General features: G+C 35.3%; 1 protein-coding gene across 2 annotated transcripts; it reads left to right on the forward strand.

Moving 5' to 3' along the window:
• The first annotated feature begins 7,692 nt into the window (after nt 1-7,692).
• On the forward strand, nt 7,693-16,291 carry LOC122279433 (homeobox-leucine zipper protein ATHB-14-like). 2 transcript variants are annotated; one of them, XM_043090110.1, is made up of 19 exons: nt 7,693-8,160; nt 8,251-8,440; nt 10,460-10,619; nt 10,834-10,949; nt 11,033-11,123; nt 11,257-11,352; nt 11,448-11,561; nt 11,693-11,776; nt 12,467-12,622; nt 12,706-12,780; nt 12,875-12,981; nt 13,184-13,373; nt 13,554-13,742; nt 13,867-13,947; nt 14,311-14,445; nt 14,529-14,854; nt 15,153-15,264; nt 15,487-15,636; nt 16,003-16,291. In XM_043090110.1, the coding sequence occupies exons 2-19, from the start codon at nt 8,268-8,270 to the stop codon at nt 16,147-16,149; spliced, it is 2,502 nt and encodes an 833-aa protein (XP_042946044.1). In that variant the 5' UTR covers nt 7,693-8,160; nt 8,251-8,267; the 3' UTR covers nt 16,150-16,291. The 2 variants fall into 2 exon arrangements, with proteins under 2 accessions (XP_042946044.1, XP_042946042.1); XM_043090108.1 differs by having other exon boundaries at nt 7,693-8,440.
• The last annotated feature ends 217 nt before the right edge of the window (nt 16,292-16,508 follow it).

A 16,508-nucleotide genomic window follows, 5' to 3' on the forward strand; every position in this document is an offset into this window, starting at 1 on the left:
ACAAGACTTGAAGATTACTCAGCTTTGACCACACACACACATACTGTACTTCTCCATTACCCTATTTGTCCTATTCCAACAAAGATCGATCTTCGTCTGTCCTTTTTATACCAAACTCTTGGTTGGATCAGTCCACTGTTGTAATCTCATGGTATGATTCGATTATTCACACTAAATATGGAGTTGTTAATTGTCAATATCCTACGTACCTGCCCTATATATTTTCCGATGAAAATTGATCAGTTTTATAGGTCCCTGCATATATGATATTCCGATTGATTTTAATTATCTTGGGATAAGGTTAGTTTGTAGCCTTGAATCATATCATTAAAATAAATAAATTGTTGTCAACAGAAGCCAGCACCATGCATGCATGGGAATGGTATAACTCATCATCTGTCTCTGAGTGATCTGAGATTTCTACTCGATCATAATTGGCAGCTCCATGCATGGGGTGGCATGCATAAATTTATACCTAGAAGCTCTCTCTCTCTCTCTCCTGCACCTAACACGACAAAAAAGAAAAAGGGAAATGTTCTATTTGTAACTACTTCTTACTATTCCAAGAGGAAGACCTTGCTGTTGCAACATATTTTATATTTATCAAAACCATGCCTTAATTTCTTCCCAGCTTCAAGAAAAGCCGAACACATTTGCAGTACTACTATGGATCACTGAAAGTAAGGTAATACGTACAGCATTATAAATTGATAATTATGAAAATAAAGGGGGAATAGATTATAAAAAGAATAAGAAGAAGAAGAAAGAAGATCAAGAAGGTCATTTTATATAACAAATTCCGTGACAGAGAGCCACGTTATGGTTTGGTGGTGGCCATGGCACTCGATGGAGCGTTCAAGAAATCATTCAAAATTTTGCTTTACATCATATATATATATAGAGGAGATATATATTTCAGTAAGATATGTATGTATATATATTAACGTGCATGTCTCTGATCTAAAACCCATACTCATGGTACTGATGCATGTCATATCTATATGTCGACCGACGACTGATTCATGTACAGTTATTAATGTGTTCATTTATTGCATTCCCCACTTATTTTAGTAATCTTTCCTCTCCCCTGGCACTTTTTCTTTGGTTTTGACAAATCAAGTTCTTATACTTGAATACCACTCCTAATCATAGCAGGTACGTATTTGTATGGTATTTGATCTGCCATAATTAGCAGCAAACATATCAGGATTTTCCATCCCCAGCTCACATGAGCATCTATCAAGTTATATATTCGGTTCCAAAGCTCCTTTCTATCCACGTCTACCTTTACAACTCTTATCATGCAATGCCCCCCAACAAACACACCTCATACGAGAGAGAGAGAGAGCGAGAGAGAGAGAGAGAGAGAGAGAGAGAGAGAGAGAGAGAGAGAGAGAGAGAGAGAGAGAGAGAGAGAGAGATGTAAAACGGAAGCAAAGGCACAGACACATGAGTTGCATAGTGAGAAAAGTGGTGGGTGGGGTCTTTTTTTGTGAGAGTGAATGACAACTTTTGGTGCATGGCAAGAAATGGGGTCACGGCGGCCTGCCACACCTCTCCACCCAAATAAAATAACTTTTTGGTCCCTCAGAAGGGGCTGGAAAGGGACTTCCACCACTCTTAATTTTGCAGAATCACGCAATGTGATATGGGAACATAGCTCAGTGGACCTGCCCCAGTGGTGGGGTCTGGGAGTGATCCACAGACCCCCCCTCTCTCTCTCCTCCTCCTTAATTGTTTTTGTCTGTCCCTTATCTTCCAAAGAGGAGAGGTTTAAAAAGAAGTAAAAGAAAAGAGAAGCAAAGGTTCTATGATCATGATATATAGATAGCTAGCCAGGGAGACAAGAAAACACCAAGTGAGTCTGTGTAATAGCCAGCCATTTGACTCCTCGATCCTTCATCACCTCCCATCATAAGTCCATTTATTTTATATATCTTAGAGAGAGAGAGAGAGAGAGAGAGAGAGAGAGAGAGAGAGAGAGAGAGAGAGAGAGAGAGAGAGAGAGAGAGAGAGAGCGCCAACCTTGGAGGAGTGTTTTCAAGCTTTGGATGCTTTCAGGAAATGAAACCCTTTATGCAAAAATGTCAACCTTTGTGAAATCTAAAAAGTCAATTGATTCTCTCTCTCTCTCTCTCTCTCTCTCTCTCTCTCTCTCTCTCTCTCTCTCTCTCTCTCTCTCTCTCTCTCTCTCTCTCTCTCTCTCGGATTCTTCTGAGCGAAGGGATCATATTGGAGGTGGGAAACACTCTCAATTGTCACCAAAAGGGGTGGTAATTGGTGCGGTCGCCCTTAACCAAAAAGTGAATGAGTTAAGTTTAGGGTTAGATTCTTGCAGCTTTGAAGCTTAAAATTACTTTAGAAGATCAACTCCATTTTCAGGGGGTTTTAGATTCTATATATATATTAATTGCATGCAGTACTGATCAGGCAAAGTTTTCTTTCGCAACTTAAACATTTTCTTAATCTAATGCATGCAGTACTTGAAACCTTTCCCCCCCACTCTGGCTCGTACGTACGTGGCTAGAAAACGAAAAGCATGCACCGACAAACTAGGTACTCGATCACTTAATTCAATTCCAGATCATGACAATGCACATGAAATAATAACATGGACTATAGCTAGGTTACTCATATATATTTCAAATATTTGACCTAACAAGTACTAGATATACTATACGTATATAAATGATATATCTATGTTCAATGGTCGTCGATCTTTGTCGTTCTTGATCTTCCAGGAACTCTAAGCCACTCACTCTCTGTTATTTTCATGAGTAGTACTGATCCGTCGTTCTCATAAACTACAAATATTAGCCCCTTACATGCATGCACGTGATCATCTTTATACCAGCTAAAACTAAAAGCTAGCTAGCTGAATTCACTACTGCCAGTATTTCAGATGATGATCAGACGTCTTTGGTACTCATGTTTCCAGAAGTCTGGAATAATCCATTAATATTAATGATCGAGAGGCCATGCCAGTACTACTCCTGTATGTATATCGTGTATCCAACTATATGTTTTTCGATCGAAAAAGTTAAAAAGACGAAAGAAAAGGCCAGTGCGTACTTAGATGCAGCATGATGATCATCGACGTGATCTTTCTTGCCTGCCAATTTCGATCAACTGCATGGTTTATAAAAGTTGATGGTTTGTTTAGTGTGTGAAATGAATAAAGATAAAGACGTATGCTAGTGGGTTTAATTCTGATTGCGTGTTTATTTTACAAAGCAGTAGTACTACTAGTGTGTGTAACTTTTTTTACCATCATGTTTTGATTGGAGTGTACTTTTATCAAAAATAAAAATGTTTCGAGAATGCTTATATCATACATTTCCACTTAGTCAACGTCTGATTTGTCATTTTATTTAAACACGATACACATATTAATTAAGCATATATAAAGTTTTCGTGTAAAATTTCTCATAAATATAATTTATTTGCTGGAATAATTGATGCTTAATAGTTTGGAAGATGTCTCAAGTTCTCTAATGCTTAATAAGTTAATGGTATGAGAAAGTCTAAGGTATATTAAAGCCTTTGACTTAGGGCTGAAAATCGATTTGTCAACGTCGGTTTCAGTGCCAAACCGAAATCCCACTTACGTGGGAGAATGATGTTTAGAACTGGCTAAAACTAGTCAACTGGGAGAGAGAAAACCGATTCCATTGGCCTCGACTTGTGTCAACGCGATTTTCAGTCTGCTATCAGTGTCATCTACGACTCTGCCATGGGTGTGTGAATAAGCTCTAGTAGAAGAGAAGAAACCCTAATGGTTGAGGAAGAAAAGGACGGGAAAGAATAAGGGGGGAGTTCATAACTTAGTTTAATCCCATTTTGGAACGACGTTGTTTGGTTGTTAGAGTGAAATTTTTTTCCATAATAAGCCAATGTCGGCCGGTTAGAGTTCATAATAAGCCAAACGACGCTTTTCCATAAAATTTTTTTTTTATAGTTTAGGGTCTTAAACGATGCTATTAGAGTGAAACGGCATCGTTTCTCTATAGGTAGGGAAAAAAAAAAATTATAGCCAGTTCAGCAGTTTTTCTTAGGGTCAAACTTCGAATGGAACCAGCTGACGTCAGTTCTTATATATTTAACTCAACCGCCAACCGGTTTTTCGCCAATTTCAGCCGATTCCAATAGCCGGCAGCCAGTTTCAGTCGGTGGAGGCCGATTTTTTAATTTGGTGTATAGTCCATCTTTGACTATGTGCTGTGGATTTTTCTAACGACCATCAAATTTTTAGGCTATATTAGAATATTCTAGCCCGTAGGGTTCTTATCATAATTTGTTAATTTTATTTTTTTGTTTATAGTGAGTACTGTTATCTTGAAATTATAGATATTTGGTAATTTTTTTTTTTATCTCATCTCATCTCATTTACTTTCTAAATATTATTCAAATAAAAATACTTTCAAAGTAATTATTACAAAATTTTTAAACTAATCAATATTACAACTTTCTCAACTTTCAAACAAAAAATAAAAAAAAAATCAAAATTTTTCAAATCCTAAAATAAAAATTATATTTTAACAATATTTTAACTTTATAATATTTTTATTCAATTTTCTCTCTCTCATTTTTCAAAATTTCATAAAATATCATAACTCAAATCATCTGATGAGGTTTAACTAGTAGTAATGAAATAATTTGAGTTGTTTTATAGAATTTTGAAAAATGAGAGAAAAAAATTAAATAAAATATATTATAAAGTTAAAATATTTTTAGAATATACTATTTTAATATTATTTTTATTTTAAGATTTGAAAATGTTTGAATTATTTTCTATTTTTTGTTTGAAAGTTTAGAAAAGTTGTAATATTGATTAGTTTAAAAATTTTGTGATGATTAGTTCGAAAGTATTTGTATTTAAGTGATATTTGGAAAGAAAATGAAATTTGATGATATTAGATGAGATGAGATGTGATGAAACAAAAACTATTTCCAAACATTCCCCAATGATTGAGATTAATTTCCAAACAAAAACTATTTCCAAACTATTATTTTATGAAAATATTAATTTTTTTATATATATTATTGATTTGGATATTGTTAACAAGATATTTTATGAGATTATAGTTGTAATTACGAATGATTTATATACTTGTATTATATATAAAATTATATTAATTTCTTAAAAAATAAATATACAAGTAAGCTCAATCCAGTTATATGATCAAAGTGATGCGGGTCTTGTCACCCATTATTTATATGACTCGTGTTAGGATTTTAGGGTATGGTCCATTTAATTAAAGTAGTCATGTTCTGGTTCACTCATATAGTTTAATACTCATGACTTAACATAACATAAATATAACTAGTGAACACGAATTGTTACACTTAAAACACACACTCCATATTACTTACATAGCAAATTTAGTTGATAAGTTATTTAATTTTTAAACTTCTCTTATAAATCAACTATTTCCACGTCAATTATGTGGAGAGTCCTCACACCTTAATGAAACTAATATTTTCTTATTTGATATTGCTATAAAAATAATTTTCAAAATTCATTTAATATTGTACAAATTTATTTTATACTTTTATCTCTTAATTAGTTGGTCACTGATAATTGTTTTTTTTAATAATAAGGGGAGATGGGGACGACCGACATAGAAACCTTTCCTAAGTGTGATTATTGGAGCTCCGTTCCATTGCAAAATGTCCGGTTTGAGCTATAACTACCTTCCATAAGGCGAGCCCGTCACCACAGTACTCCCAAAGTATTCAGCTAGTCCAAAACTCATCCCATGACTTAAAGGTCAATCTTGAATATCACAAGTAGTTTTAATTTAGGTCCTAACTCGAACTCTTGACCTCCAAATCATGAAATAACAATTCATACCAATTGGGCTACCACGTTGGTGGTCAGTGGTCACAAGTAATTGGCTTACGAGTTATCATGATGTCGTGTTGTTTATATTTTTGCAATTTCTTCTTGTATTTTTATGGACTTCAAATCTCACATATGCATCCAATTATTGTTTCCCGCCATACACAGACACTTGCCCCCATCGAAATTCTCGTGTTCGATTCTAACACCTCGTTGACACATGTAGATCTCACGTGATGTTGAATCTATCGTTGCAAATTTCCTTTGAGAAATGTTTTAATTTTAAAAAGATTAAGTCTTATTTAAATGTTGAGTTGGGTTAAAATGAATTTAATTCTTTATAAATAGTAGTAAGTTAAAATAATGGAATGAGTTTTGTGAAATTCATCTAAAATGAGTTTAGATGTATTTATAGAAAGTTAAAAATATTGTGAGTCCCGCGTATAAAAATATGTTGAGCCGATCCATATGTAAAATATTTTTGAGTCGATATGAGTTTAATGATTTGAAAATTGAGTGTTTGGATGTTAGACTGATCTTAAAATTAAACTGAGTTAAGTTAATCTCAATTTAATCTAATAAGTTCCAATCAAGACCCTAAAAATAAATCTACAAACTAATGTAATTTAATGTGACATGTTAGATAGTAAAATTATTTTTATCGTAAAGTATATTTAATATATTATAAGAAGTCACATCAATTTATTGATTTATTTATGTGATATCTTTTTATGAATATAACATTTCTTTTATCATTTTTGTTGGACACTATATAATTACCATTTTCTTTTTAAATGGAGAGACGATCGTGTGTTCCTTTATTCAATGGCACAACAAATGAGATTCGCATAGCCTATTTCAAGATGGACAATTATAGCTCACTTATTAGTGTTATGGATTATTCTTAGATTAATAAAAATCACTTTTATGGAAATTTCAATAATTATTAAATTTCATTTATTAAAAATATAATATAAATAATTAAATCTATCTATTTTTTTCGGTTTAAAATTTTAAAATAAGTAATGATTTTACATTATACTAGAACTTAAATTTTTAAAATAAGTAGTAATTTTATACTATTATTCAATTTATATATATATATATAATATCTGTTATTTGTTTTAAGTTTTAATAAAAATGATTGAGAAATAATTTAACTCTTTATTACATAAAAATAAATTAATAAATTGATGTGATTTCATGTGTTAAATTATAAAATTATTTTTATTATAAAATAAATTTAATATATTAAATAAAATTATATTTATTTATAAATTTATTTATATATATTTATTTAAATATATATCAGTTCTATTTATTTTTTTCAAATATTATTTAAAAAGGATAAAACATATGCATCCAAATCCAACCCCTCAATTCTCGTCCATTTCGGTTTGTTTTGTTTGTTTTCTTTTTGCTTTTTTGGTGAGTGGTCCATTGTCTGTCTTCACGCCTCCCATGCACACCCTGTGGGCCTGTCCCTCTCACACAACGCTGCTCACATTTTAATTCCGCTATCATGAATGCATGACATACGATAGCATGCATGACATATGTCATGCCATGCATATCATATACACCCATGATTCATCATCCATTGTCAAGAAAATCAGAAAATGTCTTACCAAGGTAAGTGAGAGAGAGGCTATAATATCTATAGCTTTATCTTTTTCCCCCAAAGAGAGAGAAAGATGAATAGCGACCCGTTTGTCAAAGAAAAAAAAAGGGTCTCACTATGTTTTGTCAGGCCAGAATCTGCCCTGTCATTTATTCCTTTACCTTTTCTTTTTTCTTCTCCCAATTTTCACATCACACAGTTAAAGGCACAGAGAGAAGGACAGAGATGGAGGGTCTTTTCTTCCAAAAACATAAAAACAAAACCCAGAGGATAGAAAAAGGGGCAGTGGCAATATTAATAGGCATGTAGCAAAGTGACCCTTTCATTTACCAGTAGCTGTATGTTTTCTCTGTCGCCTAGAGTCCTAGACACAAAAACGAACACACTCTCTCTCTCTTCGTGTGGGTTGGCTCTCTCTCTCTCTAAAATTATCGATATTGGCGTCTAAGATAAAGACCTCAGGACCCCCCTTCCCTGTTCAAGTTCAAGCTCTTCCCTCGGTTTTGTTTAGCTATAGAACGAAAACAATACACACTAGCTGATGAAGGAGAAAGTAGGCTCTCTTGGAGGAGAGAGCCTGCCCCAGAACACCACCACCATCAACAGCAACAAAGAATCTCAAGAAGCAGAACCGAAGCTACCGCCTTTTTAGAATCCCATTTTCAGGAGGCCTCAGGAACTCCAAAACAACATCTGGGTCTGTGCTGGTTTTGATTTTTTTAGTGGTTTTTAAGCTTTTTGTGTTTCGTACTGTTCGTTATATGTATGGCGCTTTCCATGCATAAAGATTCAGCAAATAAACACATGGATACGAGCAAGTACGTGAGGTATACTCCAGAGCAGGTGGAGGCCTTGGAGAGGGTGTACTCGGAATGCCCAAAGCCTAGCTCTTTGAGAAGGCAGCAGCTCATTAGGGAATGTCCTATTCTTTCCAACATTGAGCCCAAGCAGATCAAAGTCTGGTTTCAGAACCGCAGGTAGATGGAGATGATAAGTAAAAGATGAAAAATAATATACTTCATTGTTTTTCATACATTTACTCTTTTTTCCTTGATTAAACCGAAATTCTTCGTTTCTTCATTTCTTTTTTCGACTTGCTGCTTTTGGTTTGTCTCTTTCCAATTTGGCAACGGAAAAATGAGGAATGCGAAATGGGTCTTTCTTATCAAAATTTTGTTTCTTTTTCACGCACAGCAGAAGTAGAATTGGTAGGCTTTGCACTTGCCCAAAAAAGTCAGGATTTGCACTAGTAGTTTTTTTATCTAGTGTATGGTTTTTAGTCACGATCAGTTCATTTTACAGTGGTAGACTTTTTATTTATTTTTTGTCTCAGTTTACTATTTTCTTTACTTTATTTTAATGGAAAGAAATAGTGTAGCCTGGGAGGCTTTCGTCCTGGATATCGGTTTTTCATCTATTCTATGTAATATTTGGATATTTATTGAAGGAGAAATGTGGGTCTGTTATGAATGAGTTTACACCGTTTTCATTATGCTCTGCCGAAAATAAGGAACCTGTCTAATTATATTGATATGATATGATTCGGGTTTTCGGAGATGCTAAAATCTTTTCCAGTTTGCATATTTAGCCTTATACCTTTAGTCGTAGTAGTGAAGAAAGTGTCTTCTTGCGTGTGGTGGAGGCTTTGTTTTACTTTACCCATAATATCAATTATTCCTAAAACTCGTCTCTTGAATTTCTTGTAATTTTTTAAATAAATGATGAGCCCTCGAGATAGGGTTGACATAGAAGGGGTGATAAAGAGAGCTAATCAATATTTTTTTTTATGACAACGTTGTTTCTTTATTCTTCAGGCATTCTCTTTATTTTTTATTTTATTTTTTAGTTATATGATTCTTTATGTTTTCGTGTTTATTTTAGAAAATTAAAGACTGGATAACAATTAGGCCTCTTTTGTTTTCACATATGAGATTAGATGAGTCTAGATAAAAATTGAAAGTTGAATAAAATTTGTTAGAATATATTTTTTTAATATTATTTTTGTTTGGAGATTTGAAAAAATTGAATTGTTTATTTTATTTTGTGTGGAAATTTGAGAAAGTTATAATGATTAGATGAATTGAGATGTGATGAGTTGAGGAAAGTTTTGTGAAAGTGAATCAGAGTTCTTAACAAGTCACGGGTCTTTCTTTGTTTGGCGTGCTCTACTTTTGGGTGTTTACATTACAAGTATGATGATGACAGCTAATCAATCTGCTTTATGTGAACATCCTTCTGTTACTTATTTCTCTGCCCGTTTCATTGTTTGGTTGTATCAGGATTGGTCTTATATTATCTGACCACATGCATAGAGGGATTTTGGAAAAGATTTATGTTCTAGGGCTTGGTTGGGTTTTTCTTGGACTGAAATAATTGTATCTTTTAGACAATTTGAAATCCTTACCGTGATACACTATATTATAATATAAATTAACTAATCAAATTCCCCTATTCCCGTTAGCTTAGACTTTTGAGACAAGTGATGAATTAATGTGGTATCAGATGAAATTTGTAAGTTCGAATCCCAACTCCACATTTTGCCCCCACTTCAATGAAATAATCCACTTATTGTACCAAATAATAGAGAATCTTACCCAGGCATGAGGGCAACTATAATAAGATAAATTACCTATAAAAAAAACTATTATAAGATAAATCAAATAAATAAATTCATCTTATGCTCATAAATGTTTTTAATTTATAATCCCATGCATAGCTTTGGTTATCTACTTTTCTTTTTCTTTTTCTTTTTTTATCGTATCCAATACTTCATCCCTTTTTTTCTGTGTCTTTAGGACCTTTGGAAGTATATTTGAAAATCAAGGAATAATGGAATGGGTTGTTTGACCTCCCATATGCTTCCTCTTTGGAATGTCTTTGTTGCCTTCGTTTTTTTTACCAGTATTTGAGTTATCTATCAATCTTGATATTAAGAATTAAAGTGAATTTGGCAAACTGTTAACTAAGTTCGGATTTTATTCGTTTTTTCTTTGTAGATGCCGTGAAAAGCAAAGGAAGGAAGCTTCTCGTCTACAGACAGTGAATAGAAAGCTGACTGCCATGAACAAGCTATTGATGGAAGAGAATGACCGCTTACAGAAGCAGGTCTCACATTTGGTTTATGATAATGGATACATGCGACAGCAACTACAGAGTGTAAGATTCTCGACCTTGAGCCCTGGCCGTAGTACTTTGTTTTAATTACCAGTTCAAGTATTGCCGAACCAAAGAGTAGCTTTATCAAATTACTTACCCTTGCTTTGGGTCTTTATATCTTTCTTTTGGATTTGATGTCCTGGAGGAAAAACTTGTGAATATGATCACTTTATATGAATTGAGTCTAAGAGTGTAATTTGGTGATCCTAAGCAGGCATCTGGAACGACCACAGACAATAGCTGTGAGTCTGTGGTCATGAGTGGTCAGCAACAACAGCAGCAGAACCCAACACCTCAGCATCCGCAAAGGGATGCTAATAACCCAGCTGGGTAAGTGATTGTCTCATTGAACCACATTTTTCAAAATAATGATATTAATTATTCTGGGCTTGACCCTCTTTTTTAAGATGCAGTCTTCTCGCAATTGCTGAGGAGGCCCTGGCAGAGTTCCTTTCCAAGGCTACTGGAACTGCTGTTGACTGGGTCCAGATGATTGGGATGAAGGTAAGACCTCTGGAATGTTTCTTCAGAGATGAGTAGTTATGTATTTTTGGGCATACGTGCGTGCATGCATGCATTACTCTGCACCACTATTGTTTTTGTACCAAAATGTAACTTTTCTGTTGATAACATGTAGCCTGGTCCGGATTCTATTGGAATCGTTGCTGTTTCCCGCAACTGTAGTGGGGTAGCAGCACGAGCCTGCGGTCTTGTGAGTCTAGAGCCCACAAAGGTATTTTTCTTCCTGTATTACTGGTTGCCTTCCTTCCATTACCTCTTAAACATATTCTGCTTTTTCTAGTACAAAGTGTGATAAATTCATTACAGGTCGCTGAGATCCTTAAAGACTGTCCATCGTGGTTTCGCGATTGTCGTTGCCTAGATGTACTGAGTGCAATCCCTACAGGAAATGGGGGGACAATAGAGCTCATATACATGCAGGTTTGTTGTCTCCTTAAACTAGTAGTTAATCATTATTAAGATTATGTCTAGTCGACTTTCAGAATTACATTGTCTTACTTTCAATTTCACTTTAAAATGCTTTACTTTTTAAATTTTTGGTTCTTTATCAGACTTATGCACCTACAACATTGGCAGCAGCACGCGACTTCTGGATGCTGAGATATACTGCAAGTTTGGACGATGGTAGTCTTGTGGTAATTCATATTCCCTTAATATGAAAAATGTTATTTTCTTTGCTTAAAGAAAGTTTTTATGGAATTTCACAAGCCCATCAATACTATTCTGTTGTTCTGGACTTCATAGACTAAGCTGCCATGTCTTCTACAACATGTGGCCAGGACCCTATCAGTTATCATTTACTTGATTCAGTGGATTTGACCCTGGAAAATTAATTTTCTTTTTTCTTATTTAATTTTTTCATTTTGTAGGAATATTAATTGTCCCTAATGTACCATGGGGATGTTTGGAAAAAGTTTCCATCTCATTTCCTTCCCAAATATCATTTAAACACAAATACTTTCAAACTAATTACTACAACATTTTCAAACTAATCATTACAACTTTCTCAAACTTTCAAATAAAAAGCAAAAAAAATATTCAACTTGTTAAAATTCCAAAATAAAAATTATATTCTAACAATTTTTTAAGTTTATCATATTTTTTATTCAACTTTTTCTCTCTCATTTTCCAAAACCCAATGAATACTTAACTCAAACTCTCTCTCTCTCAGTGTCTCACTACTATTCACAAACCATCTTACCACTATTTATAAAATTTTCATCACATCTCATTCCCCAAGCATCCCCTAAGTTTTTCACTTTAATTCCTTGGAAGTTTTCATGTAACTGTAACTTTTTTTTATGTTCTGAAAATAATATTTGCAGATTTGCGTGAGATCATTGACTTCTTCTACTGGTGGTCCATCAGGGCCTCCCAATACTAGTTTTGTCAGAGCTGAAATGCTTCCCAGTGGCTATCTAATTCGACCTTGTGAGGGTGGTGGCTCCATTATTCACATTGTAGATCATGTCGATTTAGATGTGAGAAGTTCTTATTGAATTCCTCTTCGCCTTAAAAACTCTTTTTATTTTTCATTTAATTTTATGTATTTTGGTTCTCCTAGGCTTGGAGTGTTCCTGAAGTTCTCAGGCCACTTTATGAATCATCAAAGATTCTCGCTCAGAAAATGACTATCGCTGTAAGAAACTGTGATATTAGAAATCTTTCTGTCTTTATCTGGTCAGTATTGTATATATTTTGCCCATTCATGCCTTTTTAATCTGACTTCACAGGCCTTGCGGCACATTCGACAAATTGCACAAGAGACTAGTGGAGAAATTCAGTATGGTGGGGGCCGCCAGCCTGCTGTTTTAAGGACATTCAGTCAGAGACTCTGCAGGTAAGGCCTCCAAATATGGTATTCAAGTCAATGGGGCCGTGCCCTGTTGAGACCTTTTGCTTTAAGCTGCTTTTCTCGCTGGATCTATTATACACTTTATAATTATAACACAGGTGGCAAAACCTCAGAATTGTTTTCTCCCAGGTTCTTGGGTCATTCTTTATTCTCCATTGACTATAGTGTTTATCGGCATGAACTACAGGGGGTTCAATGATGCTGTTAATGGATTTGCGGATGATGGTTGGTCCCTTCTGGGTAGTGATGGTGTGGAAGATGTGACTATCATGGTAAACTCATCTCCAAGTAAATTTCTTGGCTCCCAGTACAGCACATCAATGTTCTCAACTTTTGGAGGAGGGGTTCTGTGTGCCAAGGCATCAATGCTTCTGCAGGTAATCTCAAATGGATGTTTCACTGGTTTCTTCTAGCATCATTTATCGTATCTCCGTCTCTCTCACCCCTCTTCTTTTCTCAGAAACCTTACTGATCAGTGAGGCTTCAATCTTTATATTCAATTTATATTCTTATTTGACTGTGTGCACAATTAATTATGTGTTCTTGGGGTTCTGCAGAATGTTCCCCCTGCCTTGCTGGTTCGTTTTCTTAGGGAGCACCGTTCAGAGTGGGCTGACTATGGGGTTGATGCCTACTCTGCAGCATGTCTTAGAGCTAGCCCTTTTGCAGTTCCTTGTGCAAGACCGGGTGGCTTTCCTGGTAGCCAAGTCATCTTACCTCTTGCCCATACTGTGGAACATGAGGAGGTGACAAATTTTTACGTCTGCTCAAGTTATTTCCCATCAGTTTTTTTTTTTTTTTTTCCTTTTCATTGTTCCATGTGGTTTAATACAAATTTTCTAAGTGAACTTTCACCATTTATCAACAAAGTTCTTGGAGGTGGTTCGGCTAGAGGGTCATGCATTTTCCCCTGAAGATGTGGCTTTGGCACGGGATATGTACTTATTGCAGGTTGATTTTTCTTATTCCTTTTGTCACTCAATAGATCAAAGTTGACATGACATCAATTTTTATTTTGATAAATAGACGACTTGCATTTTTATGAGACAATCTTCCTAAAATATGGCCAAAAAACTCTGGTTTGAATTTAAGGTTAACAAGGAAATTAATTGGGCAAATGATTTCATTCGTTGGAAACATCCATTTATCTCGAGACTTCCTAGAAGGAAAAGCACCTCACCTATTATTGTTGGACAGAGGAAGTAGTATCACATGGCGTAGTATTTGTTTATTTGTTTAAAGGACATTTCCTTCATCAATGTGGATTGGTATTATAGCTGTGATCACTTATTTTGATTAAAATCTATGGTACAGCTTTGCAGCGGGGTCGATGAAAATGCAGTTGGTGCCTCTGCTCAACTTGTCTTTGCACCTATTGATGAATCCTTTGCTGATGATGCTCCTTTGCTGCCATCTGGTTTTCGCGTGATACCATTGGATACTAAAACAGTTCGGTGATGTCTCTGATTTACTGCTAAAATTATTTAAAGTTATAAGCCCAAGTGCTGAATTCTGTGATGTTTGTATTGCAGGATGGGCCAGCTGCAACTCGAACATTGGACTTGGCATCAACGCTTGAAGTAGGAGCTGGTGGTGCCCGCCCAGCCAGTGAAGCTGATCTTAATAGTTACAACCTTAGATCAGTCCTGACCATTGCTTTCCAATTTACTTTTGAGAACCACTTGCGGGACAATGTGGCTGCCATGGCTCGCCAGTATGTGCGTAGCGTTGTAGGGTCTGTTCAGAGGGTTGCCATGGCTATTTCCCCCTCCCGCCTTAGCTCACATGCAGGGCCCAAACCCCTTCCTGGTTCACCTGAGGCTCTTACTTTGGCACAATGGATCTGCCGGGGCTACAGGTTGACATCCTGATTAGATTTTCTTTTAATTGCACTTATCCTTGAGGATTGCTGATATAAAAGATTTGGTTATGAAGTATAGGGGTCAGTGGTAATGCAAAGTAGGTCAATGAAATTGTGAGAAATTTATAAGCCATGGCTAGCTAAATCTATATTCCGTTGAATCGTTAAAGCAACCTCTACACATGTGATTCTGGTTTAACAATCGATACTCACGGAAACTGAATCTGTTTAGCTTCAAATAGGTGCAAAACATTCATTGTCAACTGCTTGTTTATCTAATTGTGGTATGTTTTAGGGTCCACACTGGGGGAGAGCTCTTTCAGGTTGACACGCAAGCTGGTGATGCTATCTTAAAGCAACTTTGGCACCATTCAGATGCAATACTATGTTGTTCAGTGAAAACAAATGTAATAACCTTTTCTGCTTAGTCACCTGTTATGTAGTTCTAAATTTCCTATGTCCAATGCATCTTAGTGAAACATAGTCTAGATTTTGTCAAATGACATCAAGGTAAACTGGTAAACATTTTCTTTTATAATTTATGTCCCTTCGCTCTATGAATTAAACATTAAGCCCTAGTCATGTGTGTGCATGTAATTATCCATTGGCTGGCATAAATGTGAGTGCAGGCATCTCCAGTTTTCACCTTTGCAAACCAGGCTGGACTTGACATGCTTGAAACAACTCTTGTGGCCCTTCAAGACATAATGCTTGACAAGATTCTCGATGAAGCTGGCCGGAAGATTCTATGTTCTGAATTCTCCAAGATCATGCAGCAGGTAATGATGCCTCGTGCTTGCTATCAGAGAGATACTTTTGATTATATTTTTTCCTAGGATGCCAAAAGATGTACCTTTAAGATATTAAAATCCACTGGAAAGCATTAGAACATAAAAAAAAAATGTTTCAAAGAATGTAACATATGTTTTAATGAGGTTCAAAACATTCAACACATTAACAATCAATACCCCTTAAATTGATCCATGATCCAAACCTAATACTGTATAATCTTAAACGTTTTTTACTGAACTCTTACAGTAACGAGCACATCTTTCCTAGGCGATGGTTTTATAATTTATAGTGCAAAACAACACTGGTCTTTGGCATTCGATCAAAAGCATCTGATTTGGTTCTTCAAATTGCAGGGATTTGCATATCTGCCAGCAGGAATGTGCGTTTCCAGCATGGGTAGGCCACTTTCTTATGAGCAAGCCATCACATGGAAAGTTCTCGATGACGATGATTCAAATCACTGCCTGGCCTTCATGTTCATAAACTGGTCTTTTGTGTGATATAGGACGGCAGAAACTTAAAAATATGTAGCTATTTATTATGTATTCCGTTAGTGGAAGTTAAAAGACATGACATGAATGTCTTATGGCAGGATCTCATGAAAACATAATCTATATATGTACCCTTCATATGTTTGCTTAATGGGTCCGGTGCAGCTGTCTACCTCATTCTGGTCTGGTCTGGTCTGGTCTTATGAAATTTGGCTGAAAAATTCTTCACCAGAAACAGATAATTTCTGAAGTGTAGAAGATGGCAGCAATGTGGGCCATATATTCAGGCTGATTTCCTAGTTTGGTTAATCAGCACCTCCAATGCCTAGATAATTCTGTTCTTGATAAGGTTTGAGTGGACCTAAAGG

This window comes from Carya illinoinensis, chromosome 10 (genome assembly GCF_018687715.1).
Source record: "Carya illinoinensis cultivar Pawnee chromosome 10, C.illinoinensisPawnee_v1, whole genome shotgun sequence".
NCBI classification, from domain to species: Eukaryota; Viridiplantae; Streptophyta; class Magnoliopsida; order Fagales; family Juglandaceae; genus Carya; species Carya illinoinensis.

Coding starts and splice junctions, on each gene's coding strand:
- LOC122279433 (XM_043090108.1), top strand. CDS start 8,229: ATGGCGCTTTCCATGCATAAAGATTCAGCAAATAAACACATGGATACG. Junction 12,982..13,183: donor TTCAGTCAGAGACTCTGCAG/GTAAGGCCTCCA, acceptor CATGAACTACAG/GGGGTTCAATGATGCTGTTA. Junction 13,374..13,553: donor AGGCATCAATGCTTCTGCAG/GTAATCTCAAAT, acceptor GGGGTTCTGCAG/AATGTTCCCCCTGCCTTGCT.